At 42.5% G+C, this 27,454-nt stretch overlaps 1 protein-coding gene across 1 annotated transcript in view; it reads left to right on the plus strand.

Annotated features, from left to right (window-relative positions):
* The window catches only part of tspan9a (tetraspanin 9a), a 59,805-nt gene extending 32,632 nt beyond the window's left edge, over positions 1-27,173 (plus strand). The window contains exons 2-7 of the mRNA XM_030790355.1: positions 12,928-13,119; positions 15,073-15,147; positions 21,321-21,422; positions 22,745-22,876; positions 23,818-23,901; positions 27,053-27,173. Of these exons, the coding sequence (XP_030646215.1) occupies positions 12,928-13,119; positions 15,073-15,147; positions 21,321-21,422; positions 22,745-22,876; positions 23,818-23,901; positions 27,053-27,124 (657 nt within the window). The 3' untranslated portion in view covers positions 27,125-27,173. The remainder of the gene's footprint in view (positions 1-12,927; positions 13,120-15,072; positions 15,148-21,320; positions 21,423-22,744; positions 22,877-23,817; positions 23,902-27,052) is intronic.
* The last annotated feature ends 281 nt before the right edge of the window (positions 27,174-27,454 follow it).

The raw sequence follows: 27,454 nt of genomic DNA on the forward strand, positions 1-27,454 counted from the left end.
AATGAAAAATAATTTAATGTAATATGCTGTTCCCTGCCTCATGTTTAAGTGAAAGTAATGAGTATTGATTTATTCCTCTCTTCGGGGAGGTCAGAGAGCCAAAACTAAATTGCTCCTCTTCTCCGTTCTCATACCGCCCCCCCCCCACCCCCCTCCCCAATCTAACCCTCAAAGCCATAAAAAATAGAAACTGATGCTTTTCAACAAGCTTTAGAAATTTTTCCAGTATTCTTTTGCACCTATTGACTTCATCAGTGCACCCAGAGGAATACTGGTAAAGGCACTGGTGTGTGAATGATGTAGTTCATCTCCCCCTGTCACAGCCTTACCTGAATCTCTTCTCTGAGATATAAGAGAGAGAGGGTGAGGCATGGATGCTAAGAGATCCTACAGTGAAGGTCATGATCCATACTGTGCAGGCATTGCCCAGGCCTCTGTTCCAGTTTACCGCATCTATGTTTGTCCTTACTGCAATGGCCTTCTAACGCTTCACAAATGGAGCGCGATTCAACCGCATGGAACCGACACCTCTACTTTATAATGCACTTTTAATGGATGGTTTCCATGGAGAAAATTAAAGGTAATCAGTCAACATATAATAGACACCTCATCCACACACTCACACCGAAACTAGCCTGTTGGCAGTAAAGATGCCCCACAGTCAGCTATTAAGATCCGTAATGGAGTCCAAGCATTCTGTTTGCATCACTGCACTGCTGTCAGAATTTGACTATTACTCATGTCAGAGGTCACCTGAAGGCTTCATCCAATAACATGTAGTTATGGGGTGTGTGTGTGTGTGTGTCTGAGAGAAAGAGAGGGAGGGAGAGAGAGAGAGAGAGAGAGAGAGAGAGAGAGAGAGAAAGAGAAATGCACTAGGGTTCATTACCTTACACTTTGGTGGGTTGTGTCAAGCAGGTCAGGACTGCAGGGAGGGGAGGATGCCAATAACACAACCAGGCATATGCATTACTCATTTTCCCTGTAGCTTGACCTTGTGTGCGTGTGTGTGTGTGTGTGTGTGTGTGTGTGTGTGTGTGAGAATGGTAGGAATCTTGTCATTAAGATCAGATCCTGTGTTGGATAAGAAAGGGAATTTGATTTCAGATATCAGGCTGCTGGAGGTTTGAATTACCCAGTGACTTATTAGTCGTCTCTTTTGATGGAATCAATTTTATGTGATAGAATAACAGGATGAAATCAGAGTTTCAGTGCGTGTGCACATGTGTATGTGTCTGTGTGTCTGCGTGTCTGCGTGTCTGTGTGTCTGTGTGTGTGTGTGTGTGTGTGTGTGTGTGTGTGTGAGCTCTTTCGTTAGTAAAAAAAATGTGATGATTCAGCTTGCTAACAGAGCACCGCACACACAGAGTACATGATAAGACAGAGCAAAGCAAAGCTCGACAACACATAGTGACAGCACAGTGAGTTCTGGCAGCCTCTGCAGCCATGAGGCCGAGAACAACCACTCTGTTAACTTTTAGGATTCAGCGAAGCCATAACAATTTCTGGTACACTAAGAAGAAAAGAAAGAAAAGAAAAAAAAAAATGAATCGATGAAAAACACCAAGGAAACAAATCTGCTCTGGTCCAGAATGACAATAAGCCAAGCTTATCAGAGGAAAAGCACACAGAATTCTCTCTGTGGTAGAACAGTAAAGAAACTGTTGCATAGAGATGTATCGTACTAGTATATAGTTATGTTGCTCGGAAAGAGATTTAATAAAGTGAACCTCAGCAGTGTGGCAAGCTGAAATAAAGAACAGTGCACTGAGGGTGTGCCTAGGGAACAGGGCCCTGCTATCTCTCCACAAAAACAGAGTGATGGCAGCTTTTTCTCCCTTCAGTTCCACATAACAGCGTTGCCACATTCTTTCTCAACCAATAGCATGGCAAATAATTCACCCCAGGAGGGGGTTCTCTATAGAACCTCCCTTCCATAGCTGTGGACATAGATGTAAGTCCACTTTCATGCAAAGTGACTATTGATTATACGTCCTTGGAAGTGAATTTTCTCTCTATCAGTTGAAGAAATAGCTGCAGTTTGTATTTAAGTGGGTATGCATATTTATTGACTGGGACCCTTAGGGGATTCGGTAGCGTTATGCGTTGCATAACAGAGTGTTTCAGGAGGAGGAAGAACGTGGGTTTCCGAGATAATCATATGCGAGAGAAGGCTCCATGTTTATTTACATCCTACATCTAATCTCAATGAATGCGTTCGCCACACAAAGTGTCCTCCTCTCTAGCTTACATCTGTTTGCGTTGAAGACGACAATGTTAAAAGGCACGTTCCTAAAGCATTCTAAGCTCAACTCCAAGGTAAGTGAAATACCGCACGGCCATGCCGAACGATTGAAGTTTGGCCTCTGCTTCTGGTCCGACGAAATTTAATCGTCAAGTTGGCAACGGACACAGCTGATAGATGTCTGTCTCTGGGCTTGAGAGCGGAGCTGGATTATGGCGGTAACATGAGCTTTTTGCGCAGTCACCTGCCAGGGCCAGCAACCTTTGGTGGGTGGAGCAAGTGGTGGTGCCCCTGGGTTAGATGTGAGTGTTTAAACTCCCTATGGAGAGACCCGCAATACCCCACCAGACGGTCTCTGTATCCGAGGTGAGGGAAGAGGTTTGGGAATGGTGGAGGGGGGGTTTAACCTCGTTGACCTACCAGATTCCATTTCTCGCCGCATGATGCTCTATGCCCTTTCATTGTTTCCGCAGAGGCCTTGGGTCGTTGCTCTGACTGCTTGGCATGACTTGAAAATGATGAAAATAAATCAATAGCAACACGAGAATTGGTATTTCAGCTCATCACGATCTTGACCCCACCTCCCAGCAAGGTCGTATAAGCTCACGGAGCTCATTAATGCAGAATAGAAGGAGGTGTCAGGGTGCACAGTAAGGCTGTGATTGGGCTTTTGGGCAATTGGACAGAGCAATCCCCCCCCCCCCCCCCCCCCCCCCCCCCCACCCCCCGGGGAGGTGGTTCTACATTAAAACTATCCATTCAGGCTCTGCGACCCCTACACACATTGAATATGTCTCTCCTCGGATGAAACAGCGAAACTGAACCACAAGGAACTTTTCTGTACTATGTTCTTATCCTTGCTAGACATTACAAAGATACGTAGAAAGAAAATCCCTTCTCATAGACCCAGACTGGAGCTATGGAGCCGGCTCACTAATCCAGTGATGTTTGGAAGCATATTTTAGGCGGTAAATTAATTACAGTAGCTGGAGGGCCAGAGAAAGACACCTCTGTTGTATGAAATACTATCTCCTCAGTGCCCTTTAACTGTGTCTGTGTTGCCTCTTTACAGCCACCTTTTTTTTTCTTGTTGTGGTTGAAGGGGAAATATTAAGGTGTACACTCAGTTTCCCAGACGTTTCCCCAGCGGAAGCTCTGTAAGTAAACTTTATGGCCAAAGAGCTTCAATCAGTGGAGTGCTGCACCTGCTGAGTGCATACGGCAGGGCAGACGGGCTGAGCTATTACCTCTGCAGTCTGGCTGTGCTTGATTCAGCCTCCATTATCCTCAGTCTTGTGGTCCTCGCATTCTCTAGGTATGTTTTTTTTTTTATTATTTATTTACTTTTTTTTTTTTTGCATAGCCTCAGGGACTGCATCCGACTGTTGCACCGGACCTGGTGTTGGTCCAAGCCCCCTACCTTCGAGCTAGCAGCTGCTCCCCACAGCAGTTTGCCTGGCAGGGGCCTTTGCAGTCTGGTCCTCCTTTTGCCTGGTCTTGAGGCGGTGAGATATGGTACCAGTATCTGTAGCCATAACTGTTTTCTCTTTTAGGACAATAAAAATTGAACAAACGATTCTGTAAAAGTGCCATTTGCCCCCCCCCCCCCCCCCCCCCCCCCCCCCCCCCCCCCCCCCCCCCCCCCCCGCCCGAGCTTTTTCATGAAGGAAAATGTATTCGTGTTTTATTCTTGAGCTGACATTTTATTTCTTATCCGTTTCAATTTATTGAGCTATTTTATCTCTCTTCGTGACAACATCAATACAGGTGAATATGAAGTTCTCACTTACAGCTGCAGTTACTAGTGGTGATGATGGGGCATGTGTGTGTACGTTCAAGTTTGCATATTATTGCGGGGTATGTTTTTTGTGTGTTTGTGAATATTTGTTGGCTGTATCTGACAGACTTTGCATTCGTGGCTAAAGGCACTTGAATGTCCATTTCTGCTGAGACTAGCTCTTATCACTGACTGTACAATTTTTCTGCCTATGTTTTTAATGCATAATTGAAGCACCCACAGCTCCACGGCGTTGACAGAAGAATCCTGTTCGGCTGCTTAATGTAGGATATGTTTTCTGTGTGTTTGTGATTATGTGTGTTGAATGTATCCGACAGACTTTGCATTCGTGGCTAAAGGCACTCGAATGTCCATTTCTGCTGGGACTAGCTCTTATCACTGACTGTCCAAGTCTTCTGTCTATGTTTTTAATATATAATTGAAGCGCCCACAGCATTGATTGAAGAATCCTGTTGGGCTGCCAAAGATCTGCAGAGCGGCAGAATTAGCCAAGGGTGTCTAATAGTGTCCTTCATTCTTTCGTTTCTCTCTCTCTCTCTCTCTCTCTCTCTCTCTCTCTCTTACGTTCCTCTAATTTGTGAAGGAGTCAGGTGGGGTGCCAGGTGACAGCTGAAATAGCTAGTGTCATTTGGCAGGGCTCTTTCAGTTGATTCTGAATGGCTGCTTACTGAGGGGCTCTTTCAGTAACAGCGGGAATGGACGTGCGACCCTGAATGACAGCGAAAACCCGCTTTCAAACCCATTTGCTCTGATAGTTGAGCCCCCTCGTACAAGCTTGATTAAGATTTTCAGCTGTGGATAGTGGCGTGCTAGGTCCACAAATAAAGACCTCTTCTATTTTGAAATGCGTTTTTCAAAAAAAATGACCGCTCCGCTTTGTTGAATTCTAAATATTTGACCCTAAGTTCAATGCTCCATAGACTGTCCTCTTCAAAAAAATGTTATACGTAAATTTGAGAATCACGGTGTCACTCGTTAGGAAGAGACTTTGTCAAGGAGGACATTGGTGCACGAAACACTCCATCACCAACAAAAGCCTTTTTCTCCTCAGCCTGATTCGGAATGTAATCTTACTCAACGCAGGCCTCTCCCCTGTGAGTAGCCATCCTGTATAAAACTTTAAACAGACGCTATTGCTTTTTAATCTTCCACTGCACATCTGTCTCGCTTTTTAAGGATTTCAGCGTTGGTTCTCAACAGGAATGCACTGTTCTCTCATTCACAGAGATCTGCTGAATAATTCACGTTTTGAACCAAGGATAGCAGTGTTGATGAGTTTACTTGAAAAATCTTGGAAGTATCTAATTTCAACAGAGCATTTTCCTATGTTTGTTTATATACCCTTAGGTAAGTGAAGGGTGTTGAACACTGCAGATGACAAGGTACCTATTGAGATAATCACATAAAGACGCTTTTATTGTTTCTCTGCATTAGTTTCACTTCACTAATTGGCCCTTCACTAATTGGCCCTTCTGGAAAGACTCCTTGGTGTAGAAGTATTCAGCAGTCACCTCAATACTTCGAGAGCTTTCATGATCATGGTCATGTAAGCCTCTGACAAAGGGCTAATCTCTGGATTACTCAGGAGTACTTTTGCTGGAGGCAATGGATTATTCTGGATCCCAATAACTGGATCATTAGCTGATTTGACTGATACACATTATAGTTCTTACCCTTTCCATATGAAGCTTTATGCCGTAGTGCCTCTGGCGCTGTAGTGTAGCTTTACGGTAGGAACCATCTGGCTCCACAATACAGTTTTATTGAATTTGCTTATAATTAAATTCATGTAATTAGACACATCTAAGTTATGAAGTTGGTTTAGATTGAGTGTGAGCTTTGTGGTCCTGTCAGTGCCCTTTTGGGTGCAGGCAGTTTATGCTATCAAAGGGCCATTAGAGCAAGCCAATTAATCTGCCCAACATGAGATAGTATGACCTTCTCCAAATCTTTTCAACTTGACACATAATCAAATAAGACGTCCCCTATGACAGAGGTGGGTATGATTTCATTAATGTATGATGAGAGACTCGTGAGAGGCATAACGATTTTTTTCGGAGGCGGGGCAAATTATCCAAATTGCTCGTCTTTTCATGCCAAACGTTTCATTCGATTTGCTCTACTGAATGGATGAACCTTTCTTTTGACGTAAGCATCTATTCACTACGTATTTACCAAAATGGATGCTTCTGCCAAGTCACATAAAGGAATGGTGAAATTGTTCATGGGTAAATAACTTTGAAAGAGAAATGTCTCACCTGGACACCTTAGTTAAGTCAATGGTAATGATTCATTAAGGGTCTAAAAGAGATGTTTTATTCTTTAATCTTTGGCTTCATTTTTTACCGGGTTCATTCAATATCGCATGAAATCTGGTAAAAAATAAATAAATAAATGAAAAGAAATAAATAAATAAAAAAGTTAAATCTGATATGATGTGATCAGCATTCCCCTCCACAGGAATACAATTTCATCTAAGTCTATTCTTAGTACTCTACCCTAGTATTCCATACCTGGGTTTCAGCTGTAAATCCTAGCCATTTTTTTGCGTCTCTCTAATGGAATATCATGTCCCTATTTGCCCAAGCTGCAGTACAAGCTTTATGTCTTCATTACAGCACACTGTTTCATTTTAGTGTAAAATCAATGACAGCTAACTGCACTCCATAAGAGAGTCCCTGATCTCTCGACATAAGTTCTTTTACCTTTCCGCCGACATGACTGGGGATCAATTTGGAACGTGCAGTTTAGTAAGCAAACTTATCCCAAACTGTTAAGTACAGTGCTTTTTGTGCAGTAATCCAGAATGCTTCAATCAGAAGCATGAACTGAAGTGGAAGAAACTAGAGAGATCTTGGGCCCTTTGTTCAACAAATGATTTCAGTGCTGAGCCTGTCTTCGTGTTGTGTGAGAGTCATTTGTTGTTAGCTCTCTTCACCCAGAGGAGAGAAGAGTCGAGAGGGTAAAGGGAAACGACTAGCTTAATTCACCTCATCTCCTACAGGAAGCACAGAACACTGCTCGCTAATAATATACCCTAAAGAGTGAACAGTGTCTTGGACAAAAGCTGCCATTAAGGTTGCTTTTGGCTTTTGCTGAATGTGTATTTGGTGACCCCTTTCTGAGCAGAGGCATAAAAAGCTGAGAAGCTACCCCCCCACACACAACTCTCTCTCTCTCTCTCTCTCTCTCTCTCTCTCTCTCTCTTTCTCCCTTACTCACTCTTTCTCTCTCTGTCTTTCTCATTCCCCCCTAAAATATGCTCATGCTGCATTGTCAGGATTTGTCAGGAAAAGATTTCTCTCCTTGGGACGCCCTAGACAGTTTACTGTAGCCACTGATAAAGTGGCTACCCAGAGTGATGAAGTGAAGTCTCTCTCCATCTCTGTCTTTCTTTTTCTCCTGGTGAACCTGCTCCTCAATTTCTATTACACTGACCTTGAGCCCTTAGTAATAACCTTCAACAAGTTTCATATATCCAGTCGGATGAAGCCGTCCCTCACACCTCTTGCCTCTTATCCATCAGGAGATGTAGTCAGCCACAGGCCAGTGTGCAGACAGTACAATACTGGCCCCCCCAGTCATTTGACATTCAGTTCAACTGAATCTACCCACAGTACAGATTTAAAATACTAACAAATGAGAGAGGCAAAGCATCCTCTTTGTTTTTGCTCTCAGGAACAATCCTCGGACCTCCAGAGGAGACAGTCCTCCCTATCTGCTGTCTATCCTGCTGTGCAATTATGCAGGATAGACAAGTTTATGCTACAGTGGGACCATTGAGTTTCACCCATGCTGTGCTGGACTGCAGGGCCTCTGAACCACTGATCCTTTCATTTCTGTGGTAATATGTCTGGTGTTGAAGATCAAAGCTGCCAGCATTGTTTTGTTTTGTTGTTTTTTTGGGGTTTTTTTTGAAAGAACGCATCCTTACAACATAACTCAGATATCTCTCAACAAACTCTACGAAAGTACAGTAATTTTCTACATATTTCTGCAGCTGCCCTAAAAATGTAGATAACGACAATAAATATGCCCCTGATCCAGCGATGCTTGTTAACACACGCCTAAATTTCACTATTGACGGCAGGAACTGTGACTCTCTCCCACACACCCTCAGCAACAGCTAATGAGCTGTACCGCGAACACGCTTGGGGCAGACAGATAGTCCAGAGATGGGGATTGTGAGAACCGAGAATAAGCCCCCCCCCAAACCTTGGTACTCAGCCCCCCGTGAATGCTTAATTATCATAGACACTTTCCTCAGTGCAGAGCCAAACCTTTGGACACATATTATACAACCCTTGAGAGAAAGAAATAAGGTGTGGCATTTAATCGAGAACTTTCCCTGATAGCCTCAGGAGACAAGCCAAGGTCCCTTTGCTCCAGGCCCTTCTGTCTTATCTAAAATTCATTATGTTAATAACTCAGGAACGGACAAGGCACGGTTTTAGGCCAGGTGAGGAACTCTGTGATTTGTAGAATCAGGAGGAAACTGTAAGAAAATTACACTGCGTTGTTACACTGCTACACATGTGTCAGTGTAAAATTGATAGCTTTTATCCAGGCCTCTCGCAGCCCTCGCTGTTCCACCCTGAGCGCTGTGGGCTGCCTGTAAATTTCTGACGTCAGAAGAATCTGGCCACAGCCAGGCATGAATTTGCCAAGCGTGAGCGCTCGTGTGCGCCTATGCTGATTTACTAGTGGTTCGAAATCCCATTTATCCGTCCAGCTGCTACTTGGGCTGCTACATGGAGGTTGCAAGTTTGAAATCTTTATCAGTGAATAATGGTTTTTTTTTTTTTAAAAGCCACGGGCAGCACCTATAGGAAAAAAAAAAAAACAACAGGCATGATAAGTGAGTAGATCAGTGTCATATACAGTGTCGGGCGTGTACACCGTAAGTTCAGTGTGATTACGCCTCACTGAATCGTTAAACATGTGAGTGTAGTACTTTCCTAGACTCATTATTTGGGCGGAATTTTGCAAACTCTACACCAAACTTTAGTGTCTGCACGTATCTAGTCATTTTCAAATGTGCCAGAGGGCCAAGGAAATAGAGGTTAGGAAACTATTTTGGAATTTCGCCCAAAGAGTATACTTTTGTATTCTCTCTGTTCTTTCACCTCAGAAAGTATGTTTCCTCAGACCGGTGTGAAAACCTCCAAAGCTCTGTGAGTTGAAAATGCCTTAAGGAGATCAGGTTAACAAAGGCTGAATCTTGAACAGAGGTCAGGTGATCATGGGCCAGTGGCTTTATTGTGTTTGACCTCTTAGCTATGGGCCAAAACAAATGTTCATCTGGGTGTAACATAAGGATCGACAGAGCACATGCAGAAAAGGATCAAGCAGACAGACTGCGCTTTGTGTGAACATAGAGAGTGTCCTGCTAATCTTGTAACGTGGACACATTTTGCCCTATCATGGGTGTTAACTGTGACAAACTGAAGGAATTTGCACTCTTTACCTAACCCACTAACCTCTCAAAGCTCCTGCACTCAGACCAGATTCCCATCTCATAAACAGATAAATAAAGAGAGTACATGAATAAATGAGGGTTGCAAAGTATATTTGAAGCAAGAACTTGCATGCAGGTTGGGTTCCTCAGTTCATTAAGCAGTCGGCATCTCACTGTGCAGGGTCGTGTACAAAAAACGAGCTGTTGATTAACTTTACAATTTTATCTCAAGCGTTGCTGGAGGAAGAGGATCTCAGAAACTTTAAAAGAAAAGAGAAATTTCCTAAGGGAAAGACCTCATCAGCTAGGGTCTACTGTGGTGGAAAAAGTGTATATTGCCTGTCCATGTGTGTTGGTTCAAAATGCACAGCAAAAACATAAGAGTTGACTCCAAATACCAACCCAGGGCGTAGGCGGGCAGATTCATCAATAACCACCTGCTGAGAGCTACACAAAGATGAATGGAGTCGCATCCCTCCAATAAAGTTCCAGAATTTTCTTGAATCCATGCCAAGACACTGAGGCTCTTCTGGTGGTTCCTGGTAGCCCAAGGTCTTTTATTTTCACTGTGACAGTTACTTGTGACCCATAACCTACGAGTACTACTGGCACTATTACGAGTCATTTTAAATGTCTGTCTCCGGAATAACTTCCCCAAAATCTATTTGAAACCCAGTCTATGAAAAAGCAGCTGAAGCGGATACTCCTTACCCCCTTCTATTTTTTTTTTTTTTGTTTTTAACAAGATCTTCGGAAACTAGGAGCTGTCTAACAGCTGTCTCTTTGCGGCGAGCTAATGAATTATTAAGCTTGTCCGGAGAATCTCACTCTAAAAACAAGCACATATACACTCATGTGTGACTAGGATGTGTCTCCTCATGCTGGATGCTTTTTTTGTGTGTGTGCTCCTCTTTATTGGAGACCACTGAGACTCATCAGAGGAGAACAAATTCTTCGCTCAGACTCCATTAGAACCTACCATCATGCCACAAATCTATGCACCACCATGCAGCTCTTACATGGATCCTTCCTCCTGCTTTCTCACACTCAGTACAATGCTCTGATGCCTCCTGTGCTGTTCTTTTTACTTTTTCTATCTTCTTCTTCTTCTCTCTCTATCTCTCTCTCTCTGTCTCTCACTCTCTCTCTCTCATGCACTCATACACGCACTCTCTCCCTTTTTCTCTCTTTATCCCCCTTCTCTCTGTGCCCCCCCTCCTTTTTTTTTCCACTGTCTCACACTATATAATGACCTTCAGGAGAACACTACAGAGTTTGTAATGAGGGAAGCTTCTCTTTCAATCATGGTTGAGGCTTTAAGAGGCAAATGAGGTGAAATTGCTGCAAGTTCAAGACGTGGTTTTTGCTCCGAGGGGCTCATAAGTGATGTGGTCGATGAGGCTGAATGCGCTCTGACTTCATAAACGATGGGGCTTGTTTTATGTTTCTTTCTTTCTTTCTTTTTTTTTTAAAGCAGAGTCTAGCTGACCACAATATGGATCTTTTGTCAATAATGTACAAACAGTGATGTGTGTACACATAAATTTCTAATGTGAAAAATTTAAATGGATACTTCGGACTCCACTTCCTGGTTAGATGCATAAGGAACCTTGTAATCAGTAGGTGATTTGTTGTTTTTTAACAGGGGGGATGGCCCTAGTGGTCACTGACACTACTCTATAGAGCATATAGGGGGGTGACAGGTTAATAAGGGGGATGCATTTTGGTCATTTTGCTAACAAGGGGGATGGCATCCCCTCTCATCCCCCTACAAATTGCCTACTGCTTGTAATGAGGACATTATAACAGCGTTTTCTGCTGCCTCTGTGTGTGTGTGTGTGTTTGTGTGTGTGTGTGAATGTGAATATGTGTACGTGTGCGGATTTGTGTATGGTTGGGTGGATGTGTGTGTATGTGTGTGTGTGTGTGTGTTGGTGGGATTGGTGGTTGAATGAGTAGGCAAAAAAACATGGGAATGTCACCCGGCAGTGAAAATATGTCCCTTGCATTAGTGTACAAACCCGGGTTTGAACTCTATAGGGGCTGGAGTGGATGTTGATGCCTCCAGACCCTATGTAACTCATTAAAGCTGGACCATCCTTCACCACTGAGGGCATTAGATGTGTCGGTGGGCCCTCTAGCTAACCTTGCTAAAGTGGTCTCTTTCCAAACAGTGCATCACCACCCACTCTAAAACTGCCAAATGCGAAAAACACAACGTCTCTGTCCGAGGTTACGTCGCTGTTCTCCTTCTTTATCACGGGAAGGAAGGTGCTGATGATATAAACGAGAGGGGGGCTCCTCAAAGTGTTTGTTCCGAGCACAGTAGAGCATAACGGAAGGATCCATGTGTGAAAGTGCTTGACTTGCTGATATGGCAGACACAACCTCTTGTTAGACCAATTAAACACGCTCATATAGCTTGTTTGAGGGCATGATTAATTATTAATGTTGTCTGAAAGTCCTGGAAATCCGAGTCAAGTTCCTTCTGGAAGTGTTTTACTGTTGTTAATCATTATGCTTGTTAGAAATGGGAGCTCCCATTTTTCTGTGACAGACGGTGATGATTCTGGCTACGACAGGGGCGGGAACGGCTGTTATTTATCCAATGGCATCCGGACATATTTCACTCTAATGTGATTTCTTATTCATGAGACTGCATTGGATATTTCAATCCATTAGACATGAGGGAATGTTCAGCAGTCCCCCCTCAGCTAACGTGTCATTCCTCTGTCCACCAGCCTAACACGGCCCACTTTGCCTTTACCGGCCATGGTGATAAAATGCTGTGGGTACATCACTGAAATCTGGCGTTCAGAACCTTCTGTAGACAGTACATACAAACACACATGCACACGCACACACACACACAAGCATGCGCGTACACACACACACACACACACACACACACACACACACATAATATCTCTGTACAGTTCTGATGTTTGTCTCCTATTTTATCCCACTGGGGAATTGATACCAGAGGCAGTGCACCCCCTAGAGGAGTTCATTAGCACATAGTTTAGAACATCATGCTGATTTTGGTGAAAAAAGCTCGATTCATGTTCAGTATCTGGTCCTGCTGTGCACAGTAATGCAGACTGTGCTCAGACCTCTGGCTGAGCACGCATTGCCTGAAGAGTATATGTAAACAGCGAAAGTTTTCTGGTTTCGATGGTGTCATTAATTAATGGTTTAATTATTGAACAGTATAAATTGAATGCCCAGACTGAAAGGCTTCGAAAATGAGGTCATTTTCATACCTCTGTTTGGATCAGAATAATACATGTCTCATTTGTTCAGTAATGACAGACACTAATGCAACATTGTTTTCTAGATGTATTTGTACTGTTTTGTCACTTTGTTTTCTAATCTCTCTCTCACTCTCTCTCTCTCTCTCTCTCTCTCTCTCTCTCTCTCTCGTAGTTGTGTGGCTGTGGACTGCTGGGTGTAGGGATCTGGCTGTCTGTATCCCAAGGTAGTTTTGCCACTTTCTCACCTTCTTTCCCATCACTCTCTGCTGCCAACCTGGTCATCGCCATAGGCGCCATCGTCATGGTTACAGGCTTCCTCGGTTGCCTGGGCGCCATCAAGGAAAACAAGTGCCTGCTCCTGAGTGTGAGTCCAGCCTCACCCACACACACCCCAGCACCACCATGCCACCACACTCTGCCTCATAATGCAGTAGTCCGTGTAAATAAACCTGGGGCAGATGAGAAGGTTCAGCATTGCTGCATACACTCAGTGTCTCCACGATTTAACTATGAATTGTTAAATATTATTATGTGTTAAGTTATTGTTTGGTTCAGACGCTCGAAATGGCTGTTTTGCCCAAGGTTTTGTTAAAAATTGGGCCATGTTTGCCTTTTCTATATACAGGTCTCCAACAGAATAAGCGTTCTAATGAGTTGAGTGGTGTAAATAAAGCTCTCTCCAACACTCAGAGTTTCAAACCACAGGGTTGCTCTCTCTCTCTCTCTCTCTCTCTCTCACACTCTCTCACTCACTCACACATGAACACACAAAGCCATCATCATCTCTTTTTCATTGTGCTTGTCTCAAGACTAATTGAAAGAGCTTGTCATATGCAAGTCTTTTTGTGTCACTTACAAGAGTGAGTTCTGTTATAATGACGTATCGTTTTGTTTGGAGAGGAGAGTACTTAATTGTAAATAAACAAAAGCATGTGTGTTAGTTGCAACATTTGCAGCTCCTCAGGAGCTAACTAAGACCTCATTTTTTGCTTGATTTCATTTAATTATCCAGAGTTTGAAAACATGATTACATAACCCTGATTGCAAGTAAACAAGGAGGACATATATTTTCTGAAATGTTTATGTGGAGGAGCGTTTGAAATAGAAACCAGTGAAAGATACGAATGCTTAGATAGAGGTCATTTTTCATGGAAGGTCCAATTTCGCTGTCAGGGATCCAAGAGGGAACCATACAAGACTTTCCATCAGTTCTAGAAAGAGTCCAGACAGTGCAGCAAACATATCATAACCTTTAAATAAATAATTTCCGATAAATATCCTAAATGATCTTTCAGTTCCAAAGTTCAGTAAATCTCCAAAGGTTACATTGGGTGTCCATAACATATGCAAAGGTCTTTGAAGGTAATTCTTCTGTGTATATGCACTAGAAGATATACCGCCTCAAGACTGGAGTACAGGAGACATCAGAGACCTAATCTCTGAGGACCTCCAGATCTGAGCTATCCGTCTGTCAGTCCAGTTCTGATCTAAGTCTGTGAACTGGTCCCTCTGCAGAGGAGCTTTATTCAAAGACTTCAGAGTAGTGGTCCCTCACATCCAGCCCTGCCAGTGAATGGGACATATAGTGAACAAACAGAACAGAAAAGTATGACTCAGCTGAGATGAAAAACAGCCATGAGGACACATACACACACACACACACACACACACACGCATTTACGTGTTTCAGCCATCAGCGCTACAAGACACACACTCTTTGTGAACGCCAGTATCCCATCTATAGCATCTGATGGGCTGATGAAATAGCCTAAGCTAATCTTGCAAACTGTCCATGTGCAGATTCAATAAACAAAACTGTTAAAGATTTCCGTTAAGTTCATAGGGGCTGTAGCAGAAATGATCGGCAGAAGATGAATGTGAAATGAATCAAGCTCTCTGTGAAATAATGTTTGCCAGTCGACAGTCTCATGCTGTGTGGAGCACTGTGTAAATATTTAACAGAAGGAGGAGGATGGAGTGAGTGAGTCTGTGTGTGTGTGTGTGTGTGTGTGTGTGTGTGTGTGTGTGTGTGTGTGTGTGTGTGTGTGTGTGTGTGAGCGCGTGTGTATGTGTGCGTGTGCGTGTGCGTGTGTAGTGAGGCAACTGATATCACTGAAAAAAAAAAAAGGCTCACCGACCTGCTAAATTTCTTTCTCACTTTCACTCTCTCATAATATATACTTCTTTTGCTTCTTTCTCTTAAACTTTTCTCTCTCTCTCTCTCTCTCTCTCTCTCTTACTCTCTAATCTGCTTTATCATGCACCCACTCCTCTTTTTCTCATTTTCTGTTTTTTTTTTTTGTGTTATATTTTGCAGTTCTTCATCGTTTTGCTGATTATCCTGCTGACGGAGCTCATACTCCTCATCCTGTTTTTCGTGTACTCCGATAAGGTAAGACTGTCTCCAGATAGCTCCTCTCACATTTATGCTACTATGGTTACATAGCGTACCGTCACTTCAACCTCATATAAGGGAAATGGGTTTTCTTTGAAGGATCACCCCCCCCCCCCCACCCTCTCTCTTTCTCTATCTTTCTCTTCTCTCTGTCTCTTTCACACACATACATATATACACATCTCATACACTTCAACACATACTGCAGTTGCTCATGGAGACTGAGCTGTTACAGGGAATGTGCTTAGGGGCAACGCCACTTGTCTGACCTGAGCAAGTTAAGGCCTTTCACACCACAGATACCTCTTAAAGATCAAAGGTCACCCCCCCCCCCAGCCTCCTTTCCACGCCCCCCTTACAATGGCGCTCCATCCAGACCAGTTGTCACTGAGTAATTAGGCCTGAGCCCTCTCTCTTAAGGCAGTTCATCTGTGTGCCTCAGTGGTCCACCCTTGGATCAGCCTTTCTCATGACCCGCGAGTTTCTCCAGGCACACAGGGTTACGGGACTGAGGAGGTGTTGTGGTATGTATGCCAGTATGTATGGGCCAAGGGATATGAACTCTTAGTATCATGCAAAGAACATGGGATTAGTGTCACTCAGGAGAATGAAGGGATAAATTTCTCTTCTGATGAATCCACAAGTGGCTTCAACAGCAGATGCAGACATAAGTCCACTGGTCAAACACAACAAACTCCAATGTGTTGAAATGCTGTAGGCTTTTCAAGGACAGAGAGATGGCTTCTCTCTCTCTCTCTCTCTCTCTCTCTCTCTCTCTCTCTCTCTCTGTGTGCCCCACTCTCTTTTGCTGTGGGATCGTTGCTAGAACCACTAAATCTTTTTTGCTGTCACTGAGGTAATTTCTCATACTCCTAGCCTTTGTCTCCCAGGAAGGCAAAGTAATTCACTTACCACACAATCCATTTAGAGATCTGGATCTGCCCTGTCCCCTGGCACATACCGTAAGGAGTAAATACTGTATGTCTTTGGTCATATCTGGTGATATAAATAATTCAGCACTTGAATCACTACTGACGTTTTTTTGTTTTTGTTGTTTTACATTAGTCCTTAAAATGAAAAAAAAAAACATTTGATCTCACATTAATCGTCACTTGAAATGGGTGCATGCGTGCATGATTTTGTTGTTTATTTTCATGTCAGTCTTAATGTGTGTGTGTGTGTGTGTGTGTGTGTGTGTGTGTGTGTGTGTGTGTGTGTGTGTGTGTGGGCGCTCGTCATGATTTTCACTTATCTGCGTAGTCTACCCTTGTCGTTTCCACGTTAAAACATAAGCTGAAGTAATAACAGGAGCGCTGAATCATATCCCTCATCTTACTGGGCTTTTAATGTCACTGAAGTGTGAACAGAAGCAGAGCTAATAGGAAGCTTATGGATATGACAGCTTTTCTCCTCAAACGAGCCAACTCTCAAGCCTTTTTTCACGGTGTTACGTATGTATTCCACATAAGGACACGTCTGAGTTAGACAGAGATGAGACAGAGACATTTGTATCTATCAGTCAGAAGGATGTACACACCTCTTTCATATCTCCCATCTGAGACAGAGGTCCATCCACACTATGGTTTTCTCCCATCCTCTGAGTCCTGAACGATCAGAGGAATGCCTAATTCACCCATCATTTGATCTTAAAATCACAAGGCATTCATTACCAAGTTTTGTGGGAGGGAAAAAAAAAAAGAAGTTGGCAATGCATAAAAGACCATCAACAGAAAGCCTTGAAGTGATATTTAACTAGTTCAAAAAAAAAAAACAAGCGATAATTTAATCATGAGCGATTTGCTTTATGATCTTACAACACTGTGGGGCAAGGTTTTAAAGATGGCGGATGAATCTTATTTAGATGTTCTATGCTACTGCACCTGTATTTGCAGCCAGGGTCTTCCCCGTGGGTGTGTAGGAGATGATGCAGGTATATCTCTACCTGAGTACACACACACACACACACACACACACACACCTACACACACACTAATGAACACATATGCGGTGTGCTCAGGGTAGATTAGAGCAGCCAATACTCCATGCTGGCCCTAAAGTGACCTGCCATCTGACTGCAGCAGATGGTAAAGGCCCAGGCTTAGATTAGGCTATCCGTCTTTAGCGCTATGACCTCATTCGGACGCACCTCACGCGTCACAGGAGCGCAGCCAAATCAAGCCACATTAGCTTGTTTGGACAGTGAAATTCACAAGTGTGGTGCTCTCTGTTGGGTTCCTGGGGTTTCGGACAGCTGAAGGATATTTCTAGGTTGGCTTGTTTGACTGTTAAAGACTGAAGTAGTAGTAACTTCATGTCTTAATGACTAACACTGTTTAGAAACTGGACTAGCACCCTGATAATGCAATCAATATGCCTGATCTTTATGGAGCCCAAGAGTCTTAGACGATTAAGATGTTATTCACCTGGTTTTGAAAAGCCCTTAATTTTAATTTCTTTTTTTTTTTTTTCTTTTTTTTTTTTTTTTTTTTTTTTAGCTGAGAGAGCAGAACACTTTCAGCTTCCAAAACTACCACTCCTGTGGATTTTATTTTATTTTATTTGCTCATTTGGTGAATTAATGAATGGAAGTACTTTTGCCATCACATGATAATGTGCCTCGATAATGTGTTTTTGAGTCAGTAAAGTTATGTGAAGTATTTCATATTTTACTCAGTATAAACAAATCTATGTCAGCTTTATTGGCACAGCTGACCAGGGATATCATTTTTCATTTGTTCCTTGTTTGCTTAGAGAATTAATTTAAATGAATTTAGTAAACTAGCATGTTTCAGTAAGTGAAATTGTTTGTGTATATAGACAATTTGATGTATTTACATCATTGTCCATGTAAAGGAGCAACTGTTAAGGGTCAGTACTTAACATATCAACATACAAGCTTCCTCTAGGCAGAAAGGGGATTCTTTTGGGTGTGTGTGTGTGTGTGTGTAACTTGTACATTTTGCCCATGCTCTTGTACACCAAGAAGGGATTTTGACAAAGGATATATCAATTTAGATGACTTTGTGTGTACAGAGAGAAGTGGTTTACGACTCTCAGATGCTCTTTCTGTGTTACAACTGACAATAATCTAAATCCTCAGTGACTTATCAAAAGCCATCACTGGACTGGAAATTGCAACTCTTGTCTCTTCCCCAGCTGAACAAGTACTTCAGTTTGAAAACTCATATACATGCAAATCCAAACTATCCTTTGTGGTATCAAAGACAAATGTGGGACAAAATGAAAAGCTGGAAGAGACAGAAATCAAACAGAAATCTTGTGTGTGTGTGTGTGTGTGTGTGTGTGTGTGTGTGTGTTGTAATGTCCACGGCTCAAGTGATTGCTTTTGTACACCTTTTTTTTTTTTTTTTCGTTCCTGTGGAATATGTTAGACAATGTACACACCTCACCCAGAGAACTTGATTTGTTTTTGACCAGGTCTATTCTGTGTTAACACAGATAGACCCTCCTGTGCAGACGCCATCCAGCTTTTTTTTTTCCCCCTTTGCTCTTTCCATCTGTACTGTTACACAGTATCTCAGGACCCTGACAGGGCAGGCACAGCAGCAGACAGTTGACAGCAGCACTGAACAGTCTGTGCACCGACCTCCTGTGTCCCGTGTCATTATTAGACAATGGGCAACTGACCGCCAGTGTCTGCTTGACCACTGGTCACACAGTACCACCTCAGCAAGGGTCTGCACTGACCCACCAGTTAACGCCTGTCTAAGGATGTTCACATTTACAACGTGGTGGTGGCACACACACACACACACACGCATACGCACACACTCACACGCTCATAGACACACAAGAAGATGTCAACATGTCGAGTGACAGTGCTCTGTTTGTGAGGCCACCAACCTCTCACTCTTGATTCAGCCGGCCCGACCTGGACAGCCGCGGTCGTTAATTAAAGATCGCTCCCATAACGCTGATGCAGTCAAATTAGCCTGCAGTTGCCACTAATAAGCATTGCATGCCTGACCTGGAGCAGGGCGTCAAATAATGACTACCGCTGATGTCTCCAGGCACACGCCCCAGCCAAACAAACTTATCTGTACTTTAACAGAAGTCATTCATGACATAAAGAAAGAAAACTTTTAGTTTATGAAGCACCAAGCAGGTCTCTGAATGAATGCCGTAGAGAGCGTATTTACTTATTATCCAGCTAAATAACATCTATATAGGCTATTATCCAAATCCACATCTATTTCAACAAAACAAAACTCAATGGCTAACCAACCCAACTCAGCCAACTGTGCCCACTATTCATATAGCATTTTCTGTTGTTACTTGCTTCACCATTTGTCCTTGAGAAGTTGTAAAGGCGAACTGCATTCAAAGCCTAATGGTGACAGCGGCCTGTCAATTACACCCCAACGTGCGGAGCGAGCGCAGAACTAATGAATTTCACATGTATGTGTTGCCGCCAGACATTGTCTGGTTCTTACCCTTATGATTTAATTAATTATCATAGAGTTTTAGTCAAGTAAGCAGCTCGCAGCGACACTAAGTATGGCTGTTTGATTGATTTGAGGCTTTAACAGCACACATTAGTATGCAGGTGACTCTAGTGGAGCGAGAGTCGGCTAGGTCGTTGTTGACTGTGGTAATTTGTTTATGTGTACACTCGCGAATTGAAAATCATTATGTTAGTGCAACTGAGGCCATCATATTTTTAAAACATTGTGTGAATAGCAGGCAGGCTTGAAGATTAGCAACGTCTCACATTTGGCACTGATTGTGTTGCTATGTTTCAAAAAAAAAAAAAAAAAGGGGAGAGAACAGGACTCTTTCAGGCGTTTCTATCTGAGAGATTTTCCTCCAGCAAAGATTTATGATGCGTCTTCCCTTCATTTTTTATTTTTTATTTTTTTCCCCACCAATTCGCGAAAAGCAGATTTGATATAGCCTGGAGATTGAGGCGGAATTTGCTCATCCGGCGCAGTCAAAGCAAATTCACCCCCGTGATGAGCCCACTGGCTTTGACGACAGACGCGTGTCTTTTCTAACATATCTTGTCTCTTCAATCAGTCTTCCTGCCTGATTAATTTCTCATTATTCTCTCATCATCATCATCATCAACTCTGATTACCTGATTAGACCTTATTTTCTGATATCTGTAAACATTTAAAAGCACACATAACTATGGCAAATTGGAACATAATCAAGGTCTGAGTATATTGGATTACTGTTTTCTTTTGTTAATAGGACACGAGGTGAAAGTAATCAACAAATGCTGATTTTTTTTGTGTGTGTATGTCTGTGTGTTTTTTTTCTGTGGAAAAAAGGTGAAGGTGTCAGAGTGGAATTTTCTGTCAAGGATGTTTTTAGACAGTGTTTTTGTGTTGTTTTATTCAGTCACTTTTTCTTCTGTTTGTGTCCTTCTCTGAGTGAATTTCACTGTATGAAACCAGTCCCAGAACCCCCCCTGCAGTGTCCTGCCATGTCGTCCTTACGTGCACACTTCAAAATGAAGCTTTCTCTCTTCACTTATTTATTTCCATACAACACTATCTCTTTACCTGGCCTTCAGGAAGAAAGACTTTCACAAAATGAATGTGTTTTTTTAGGTAGCAGTCTGAGAATTCTTCATATCCCATGTGCTTACATCACCATTTTTTGTTTTTTTTCCCTTTCATGAGACCGGCACTTTTTTTTTTTTACAATGTCATTTCGAATCGTAATCACTGCCATCTATCGTGTACAAGCCTGGGATCTTGCATGGCAGTTTGATGGCTTTTGGGCACAGAGCATGGAGCCGCTAATGTGTGATTGTACATCTCATTAACATCAGTGATGAAATATTTATCTTGCCTGATCATAGCACAGCAACCAGCCAAGTGGAAAATGATACTAATGTGAGAATGGCACGTATATGCACAATATAATATTCATAGACTTCATACTCTCCCATTACTGGTACTAGTATGCATTATTTTTTCAAAGCTTTCTTCATAATTATTCATCTCCTGCTTGTCTGATAACATTGTCTTTAAAGTAAAGGGAGACATTAGATCAAATGTAAGTGAATATTATTTGTAGAACTTTTACTCAGTAGAATCAATACCTACCAAGTCTTTCCTTCCCCCAAAGATGAATTTTGATTATCTAAACAAGACTCTCATATTTTGTTTTGTTTTGTTTGGTTTGGTTTTTTTGTCCAGGTCAGTGAGAATGCCAAGCAGGATCTGAAGGATGGCCTGGCCCTCTACAACACAGACAACAACATTGGCTTGAGGAACGCTTGGAACATCATCCAGGCTGAGGTATCTATAACACAGCCTTGTATGGTTCATCACCTTAGGAAGAATTCTCTCTCTCTCTCTCTCTCTCACTCTCTCTCTCTCTCTCTCTCTCTCTCTCTCTCTCTCTCACCCTCTTGCTCTCACTCTCTCATTCTCTCACTCTCTGTCAGTCTGTCTGACGCTGAGCTTCCCTTGCAAAGATAAACCTGCTTTACACAGCTCTGTCCTTCTTGTCTGCATACTAACTGAACAAGGACTGGGTAGAAACATTCAGAAAATTAAAAAGGACACTGTGACTTTATTATTTTTTATAAAAAAAAAAGTGGTAACTACTTTTCTTTCAAACGTTTTCTTAGCTTCTTTCCTAATTTATTCAAATGTTGTGTTTATCAGTTCTCTGCGTCAGTTCATAAAAAATAAGGAGGTTGCAGAAATCTGTCTTTGAGTCCTAAAGGAACAATAATATTGTCTTACATTTCAAACACATGACTAATGATCCTGCAGTTTGTGGAGTCTGATGTCATACTGGTCTATTTATAAGTTAGAGAATGCATGAGTGTGGTTTTATATTAAGACACCTGTCTCAATGAATTGTACAGTGAGAGTACGTTTTAAAAGAACATTTATGGCCTGCCATATTATAATTAGTTTCTCTCCATTTATCTGAAGATGCCCTTTATCTAGTGCATTTTCTCCCTAAGCATTTATGTATTCCTCTGTTCATTTAACATTCTCCTACGCAGGGCAAAAGACAGGGTCGTTTAATTATGGAACTAGCACAATACAATGCGTCTTTCGTCACTGGGGATGTGACTTTGTTTACCAGTATGCTACTCTTATCTTAGTCTGATGTTCATCTTTGAAAAGAATTAGAAGGAATAAGGATGAACACAGTCCCCTAGAAAACAGCCTCATCTTCACTGGATTCTCCTCAGCGAGTTTTAACGTGTAGATTCAGATGTCGTCCACACACATGAAGAACTTACAGTACAATCACTCATGAAGGTTTACTAATATCCTGACCTGTCAGCAACTGTTTCGCTGAATTCAGAAGAGTTCAAATCGTTTCCACAATCCGAAGCCTGGAAAAAGTCAGACACTCAAAACTCTCAGCATCTTTTCTGTATTTACGTAATTACATACATTAATGATATAGATCATTAAGAGAGTGTGTGCATTCTTTACATGCAGTAAATAGGTATTTGTAAACCCTACTTAAAACAGCAGACGCAGTATATTCCTCACTACATATGGAATATGTTATGCAATTAAATTACTAATTCAGTAGTATTGTTAACCAGTCTGCCCTGTCTTGTCCTGTTTTCCTCTTGTGCGTGATGCAGTGGAAATGCTGTGGTGTGACAGGGTACACTGACTGGCATGAGGCTCTTAAAGAGAAAATGGTGCCTGACCGCTGTTGCCAGGAACACTATCAGGACTGCGGACGCAACTCCACTAATATGTTCTGGACTCGGGTGAGTGGACATAACACAAATTGACACATCACTGTGATAAGAGCCTGTTTTATGTAACTTTGAAATTTTTTTTTTTTTTAAACCTGGTGAAGTCATGGAGTTTTTAAATTGTGTTTCCAGAACTCTTTCGGCGGTGTCGGTCAGAGATAAAGGCATAAACAGACAGATACAATTCTCATGCCAGCATTACAGCACCAAATGCACTCACCGCTTCTCTCAATTTCATTTTAATCTTGCTAAAAATTAAGTTTGGCGCGGTTACGTTTCCCTTGAGGTTTAAGGCTCGACCGGAGCCAAGCGGCATTAAAAGGAGAGTTTACCTTTGCTTTTGCTTTCACCTCGCTGAAAAGTTGTTATTTATAGATTAAATAAAACAAAAGATTTTGGAGCACGCTCCCTTTGTCTGTGAGTCTCTAAAAGCTCTAGTTTAATCCCTTGCTGCAGGCAGAAAGGCAAAGCCATGTATGTTTCAGTGTGTGTAGAGGACACTTTAGGACAATACGTACTCTCCAGTCACTTGCCTGTGGGAGCTTTTTAACCTGCAGACGAACTCAATACAACATCCAGATGTACGGTTCAACTGCGGTTGAGGTGACCAGCCACTTAAGTTATTGACAACTTTGTCCAAGTACCTCATATCTCGGCTTCATTTTTTATCCGTAAGTTCTCTCCACGGACCTTTTTTGTCCCTTTTTTTATATAAACACTTTCCCTGCAGCAGTATGTTAAAATGGCATTTTTCCAGCCCCTCTTCAGAGTATCTCCCGGTACTTCATTCATAATAAGCATTCACGCACGCTCTTTTCCTTTAGTGCAACTTTCTGCTTATTGCTGCCCCCAAAAGCTGACGAGCAGCGAATGGAAATAACCCAGCTTTTCAAATCTGTGTCTGCACTTCTGAATACTCATAAATGAATGAATATTACTCTGTTTTTCTACAGGGATGTTACGAAAAAGTGGAAGAATGGCTGGAGGACAATAAACACATGCTAGGGACTATTGGCATGTGCATCTTGGTAGTGCAGGTAAGTTGAAGTATGCATGTGAACTTCTACCTGTGTGTATCTGTGCCTTTGTGTCTACCTGTGTGTGTGTGTGAGTGTGTGTGTGTGTGCGTGCGTGTGCGTGTATGTGTATGTGTGCGTGTGTGTGTGTGTGTGTGTGTGTGCGTGTGCGCGTGTGTGTGTGCGTATGTGTGTGTAGGTGTGTGGGTGCATGCGTCCATGTATATGTGTTTGTGTGTGCGTTCATTTCTCATTCCCTGACCAATATCTTTGTGTGGGTGAGAAAGGCATTAACGAGCATTCTGAATACTCATACTCTCAGCCTCACACACTGAAATATTTAAGTTCAGTATCAGATACAGCTGCGCTTAGCCAGTCTGGCAAAAAACGCCTAGCTGGCTGTGAGGAGCTCAGCGTCAGTTTCTCATTAGGAACCAGGGAGAGCAAGAGGTGATGTGAGGACAGGTAGGGAGAAATAAGCCTACAGATTCATAGTACCATGTCTGTGTCACAGCCATCATAACAAACCAAGATCTAATCTGTACACAGTCAGAAACACAGACAGTCCTCTCTCATGCATTATGCAGTTTGCGTGAAGTGGAGAAACAGAAATATATCTATGATAGCTGAGAGGAACGTAAAAGACATCAAGGAATGCCAAGTTATTTATCAGCGACGTGTTGTGTACAAACTAGTCCTGCCATTCCACACTACATCACTTCAAAAATGATTCAGTGGAAAGCCAACCTCCCAGTAAGAATGCATTTAATGTTCTGAGAAGGAGCCAGGTGCTCTTTTGACAGTTCCATTTTTGGAAAACTCCAACCTAATATTCTTCTTCAAAGAAGACCTCCCGTTGTTTACAACTGAAATTCCACTCCAGCTCCACCGGGCTGATGCGTTCATTTATTATTTCGTCCAAAGCATTATGGTAGACGCTGCTTAGCCCGCTTTCATTTCTGTATGTACACAGCGTGGGCCTGGAGTTGAAAAAGAAATAAGGGCTGTATGCGTCGTGCGCTGAAGTCAGATCACATATGTTGATACATGCTGATACCATTTTCTTTTGGAACTCGATACAGGAACAGACTCTCTGAGCTGCAATATGAAACAAAGATCAATTCTTACAAAGTGAGACCCAAACTACAGAAAGCGCCACCAGTCGCCACCTGGTGAATCAGACTCACCTGATTTGAGCAAATAAGGATAATAGCGTAGATGAAGATTTAGCAAGCCTTTTTTTTTTTCTTATAGGGGGTATGAGAACTACCCATTTTACACACAATCAACCTCTTACAAAGTGTCTCAAAAGTTATGTGACACTCTGTCATCGGTTAAAAGGGAAGTGGGAACATAAGCCAATGGAAACTAATCACTGAACATCTGTTTAGTATAGTTTATAGAAAATCAGCTCAGTAAAGAGGAAGGAGATGCTCATTTATCATCTTTGGTTCACCCTGTTCACACAGTACTCATAAAAGTACGTTTTGTTTTATGTTTTTTTTTAGTTGAGTTCGATTGTTTGTCGGGCGGTTCTCTTGGATTGTGTGGCTTTAGCCATTTCAAAATGGCCTGTTGATTGGATTTTCACACAACGCGGCCAAAGCGCAGATAATACACAGCAGCAGTGTGTGACCTCTGCCCCATTTTAGCCACCTTGCCCTTCATAGAGTTTCAAAAAGGTGTGTGTGTGTGTGTGTGTGTGTGTGTGTGTGTGAGTGAGTGTAAGTAAATACTTTCAGCAAAGGGTTTAGCTCCTAAAACCATAAAGTCCTAATCCCGGTCACACATGCAAGTGTTGGAAGTCAGAGGGGATTCGGTTAAACGTCATTCACAGATCGTGAGGAATCATTAGCTGTAAGGAGTAATTATTAATGGAATCAGTCACTACCGAGATTCGTTTATTTTATATCATCGGGGCAAATGAGTCTGGGCGATAGTCGATAAAAAAAAACTGAGAGGTTTGATTTGGTCAGTGCGGTCCAACTCAAGCAAACCGTGATTTAACAATAAAAGTGGATTATTTTGTGTAATCCATTTTACTATGACAAGGGCCACACAATGTCATTGCGCCTGGAGGATGGCCAGATCAAAACCAGCCGCGGCATCGCCGCACCCCACTCAGCCTCACACACTGCAGATAAGAAAAAAAAAAAAAAAGGCGCCTGTCACAATGTGTGAATGACTTCTCACAACACACACGAAAAAAGGACCGGACTGCAGGCGGGACACGCAGGGAAATATAGGGGGACTTAAAGCCAAGCCATTAATATTAACGCTACCTTAAAGACTTCTGAGTGCACGTAAAGGACACGTCACTATTCCTGAAGTGAGAAGAAATTCTACGTAAAATGCTGCTCGCATGTACAAGCAGCTTTCTCCTACCCCACATGTTCCCGAGCACACACACACACGCGCACACACACACACACACACAGATTGTTGTGCATCTTGTGCCTATAATGCAAACTGGGTCTCCCAGTCTGCCTCTTAAATCTAATGGCTCTGAGACACGGCTGCACATTCTGTTTGATGTGAGCATCGGTGTGGTTTGGAACTGTGACTTCAAAGAGTCGGGCATATTTTCACTGCATCTCAATTTATCTCATTCACATGCTCTCGTGTATCAACCATTACTTCATCAGAACATAAAAACCCCACAGACTCTGAAACTGCCAAGAACATAGTTTGCACTTCAAGTTGCATTTCTGCTTTATATTCCTGTCATATGTCAGTTACCCAGTTTCCTACAGTCTATGTTAAAAACACACGCACACAAAAAAAAGAAATTTGGTTAATTGACCCAGTATCTGTCAAGGTCTCTTGAGAATGTTCAGAACGTGAAGTCATTTGGAGTTCAAATATGTATGTTAATTTTGTTTTCTCTGACATATGCAGTTCTGGAGTATACATGGGTGCTTTGGTCAATAGCCATCTTCTCTGCAATATGAGGGGAAAAAAAAAAGAGCCTAAAATTGAGGTCATAAAATTGAGCGATGTCATACACCGAATTGTGGTAACCATAGTACCTAAAAGGACATGCAGTTTCTCTGAGATCGGTGGAGATTGATGTTCAGAAGTTAGTTCCCTAAGAACATCCTCTCTAAGATCAACCTCTTACTCAACTCCTCCCCCTCTAATCACTTTCCTCATGTCATTTCCTGTTTTGCAGCTTCTCGGCATGGCGTTCTCCATGACGCTGTTCCATCAGATCCACAGAACAGGGAAGAAGTACGACGCCTAGCCCGGCCACGACGGAGAGGGTGACGCCCTGCTACGTTTTGGAACAGACTCTGGAGAAACAGACCCTGTATCGCCCCTGTCCTGCCCCTTAAATTGACAGTCTTGCCCTTACCCCTCCCACTCGAAATACACCCTCCCCCCTTCTCTTCTTTTACCCCTCACCACTCATCTGCCAAAGAGAAATGGGGATGGAGAAGAATGAGAGTGTAGTTGTTTTGGTTTTTTTTTTAGTCAGGAACACCAGATGGCTGTTTCTCCTCCTTTCAAAACCTCCACGTCTTTTTCGCTTGGACTAACTCATGTTTGCAGGAAGGAAGATATTTTGAAAACA

This window comes from Chanos chanos, chromosome 13 (genome assembly GCF_902362185.1).
Source record: "Chanos chanos chromosome 13, fChaCha1.1, whole genome shotgun sequence".
Classification (NCBI taxonomy): Eukaryota; Metazoa; Chordata; class Actinopteri; order Gonorynchiformes; family Chanidae; genus Chanos; species Chanos chanos.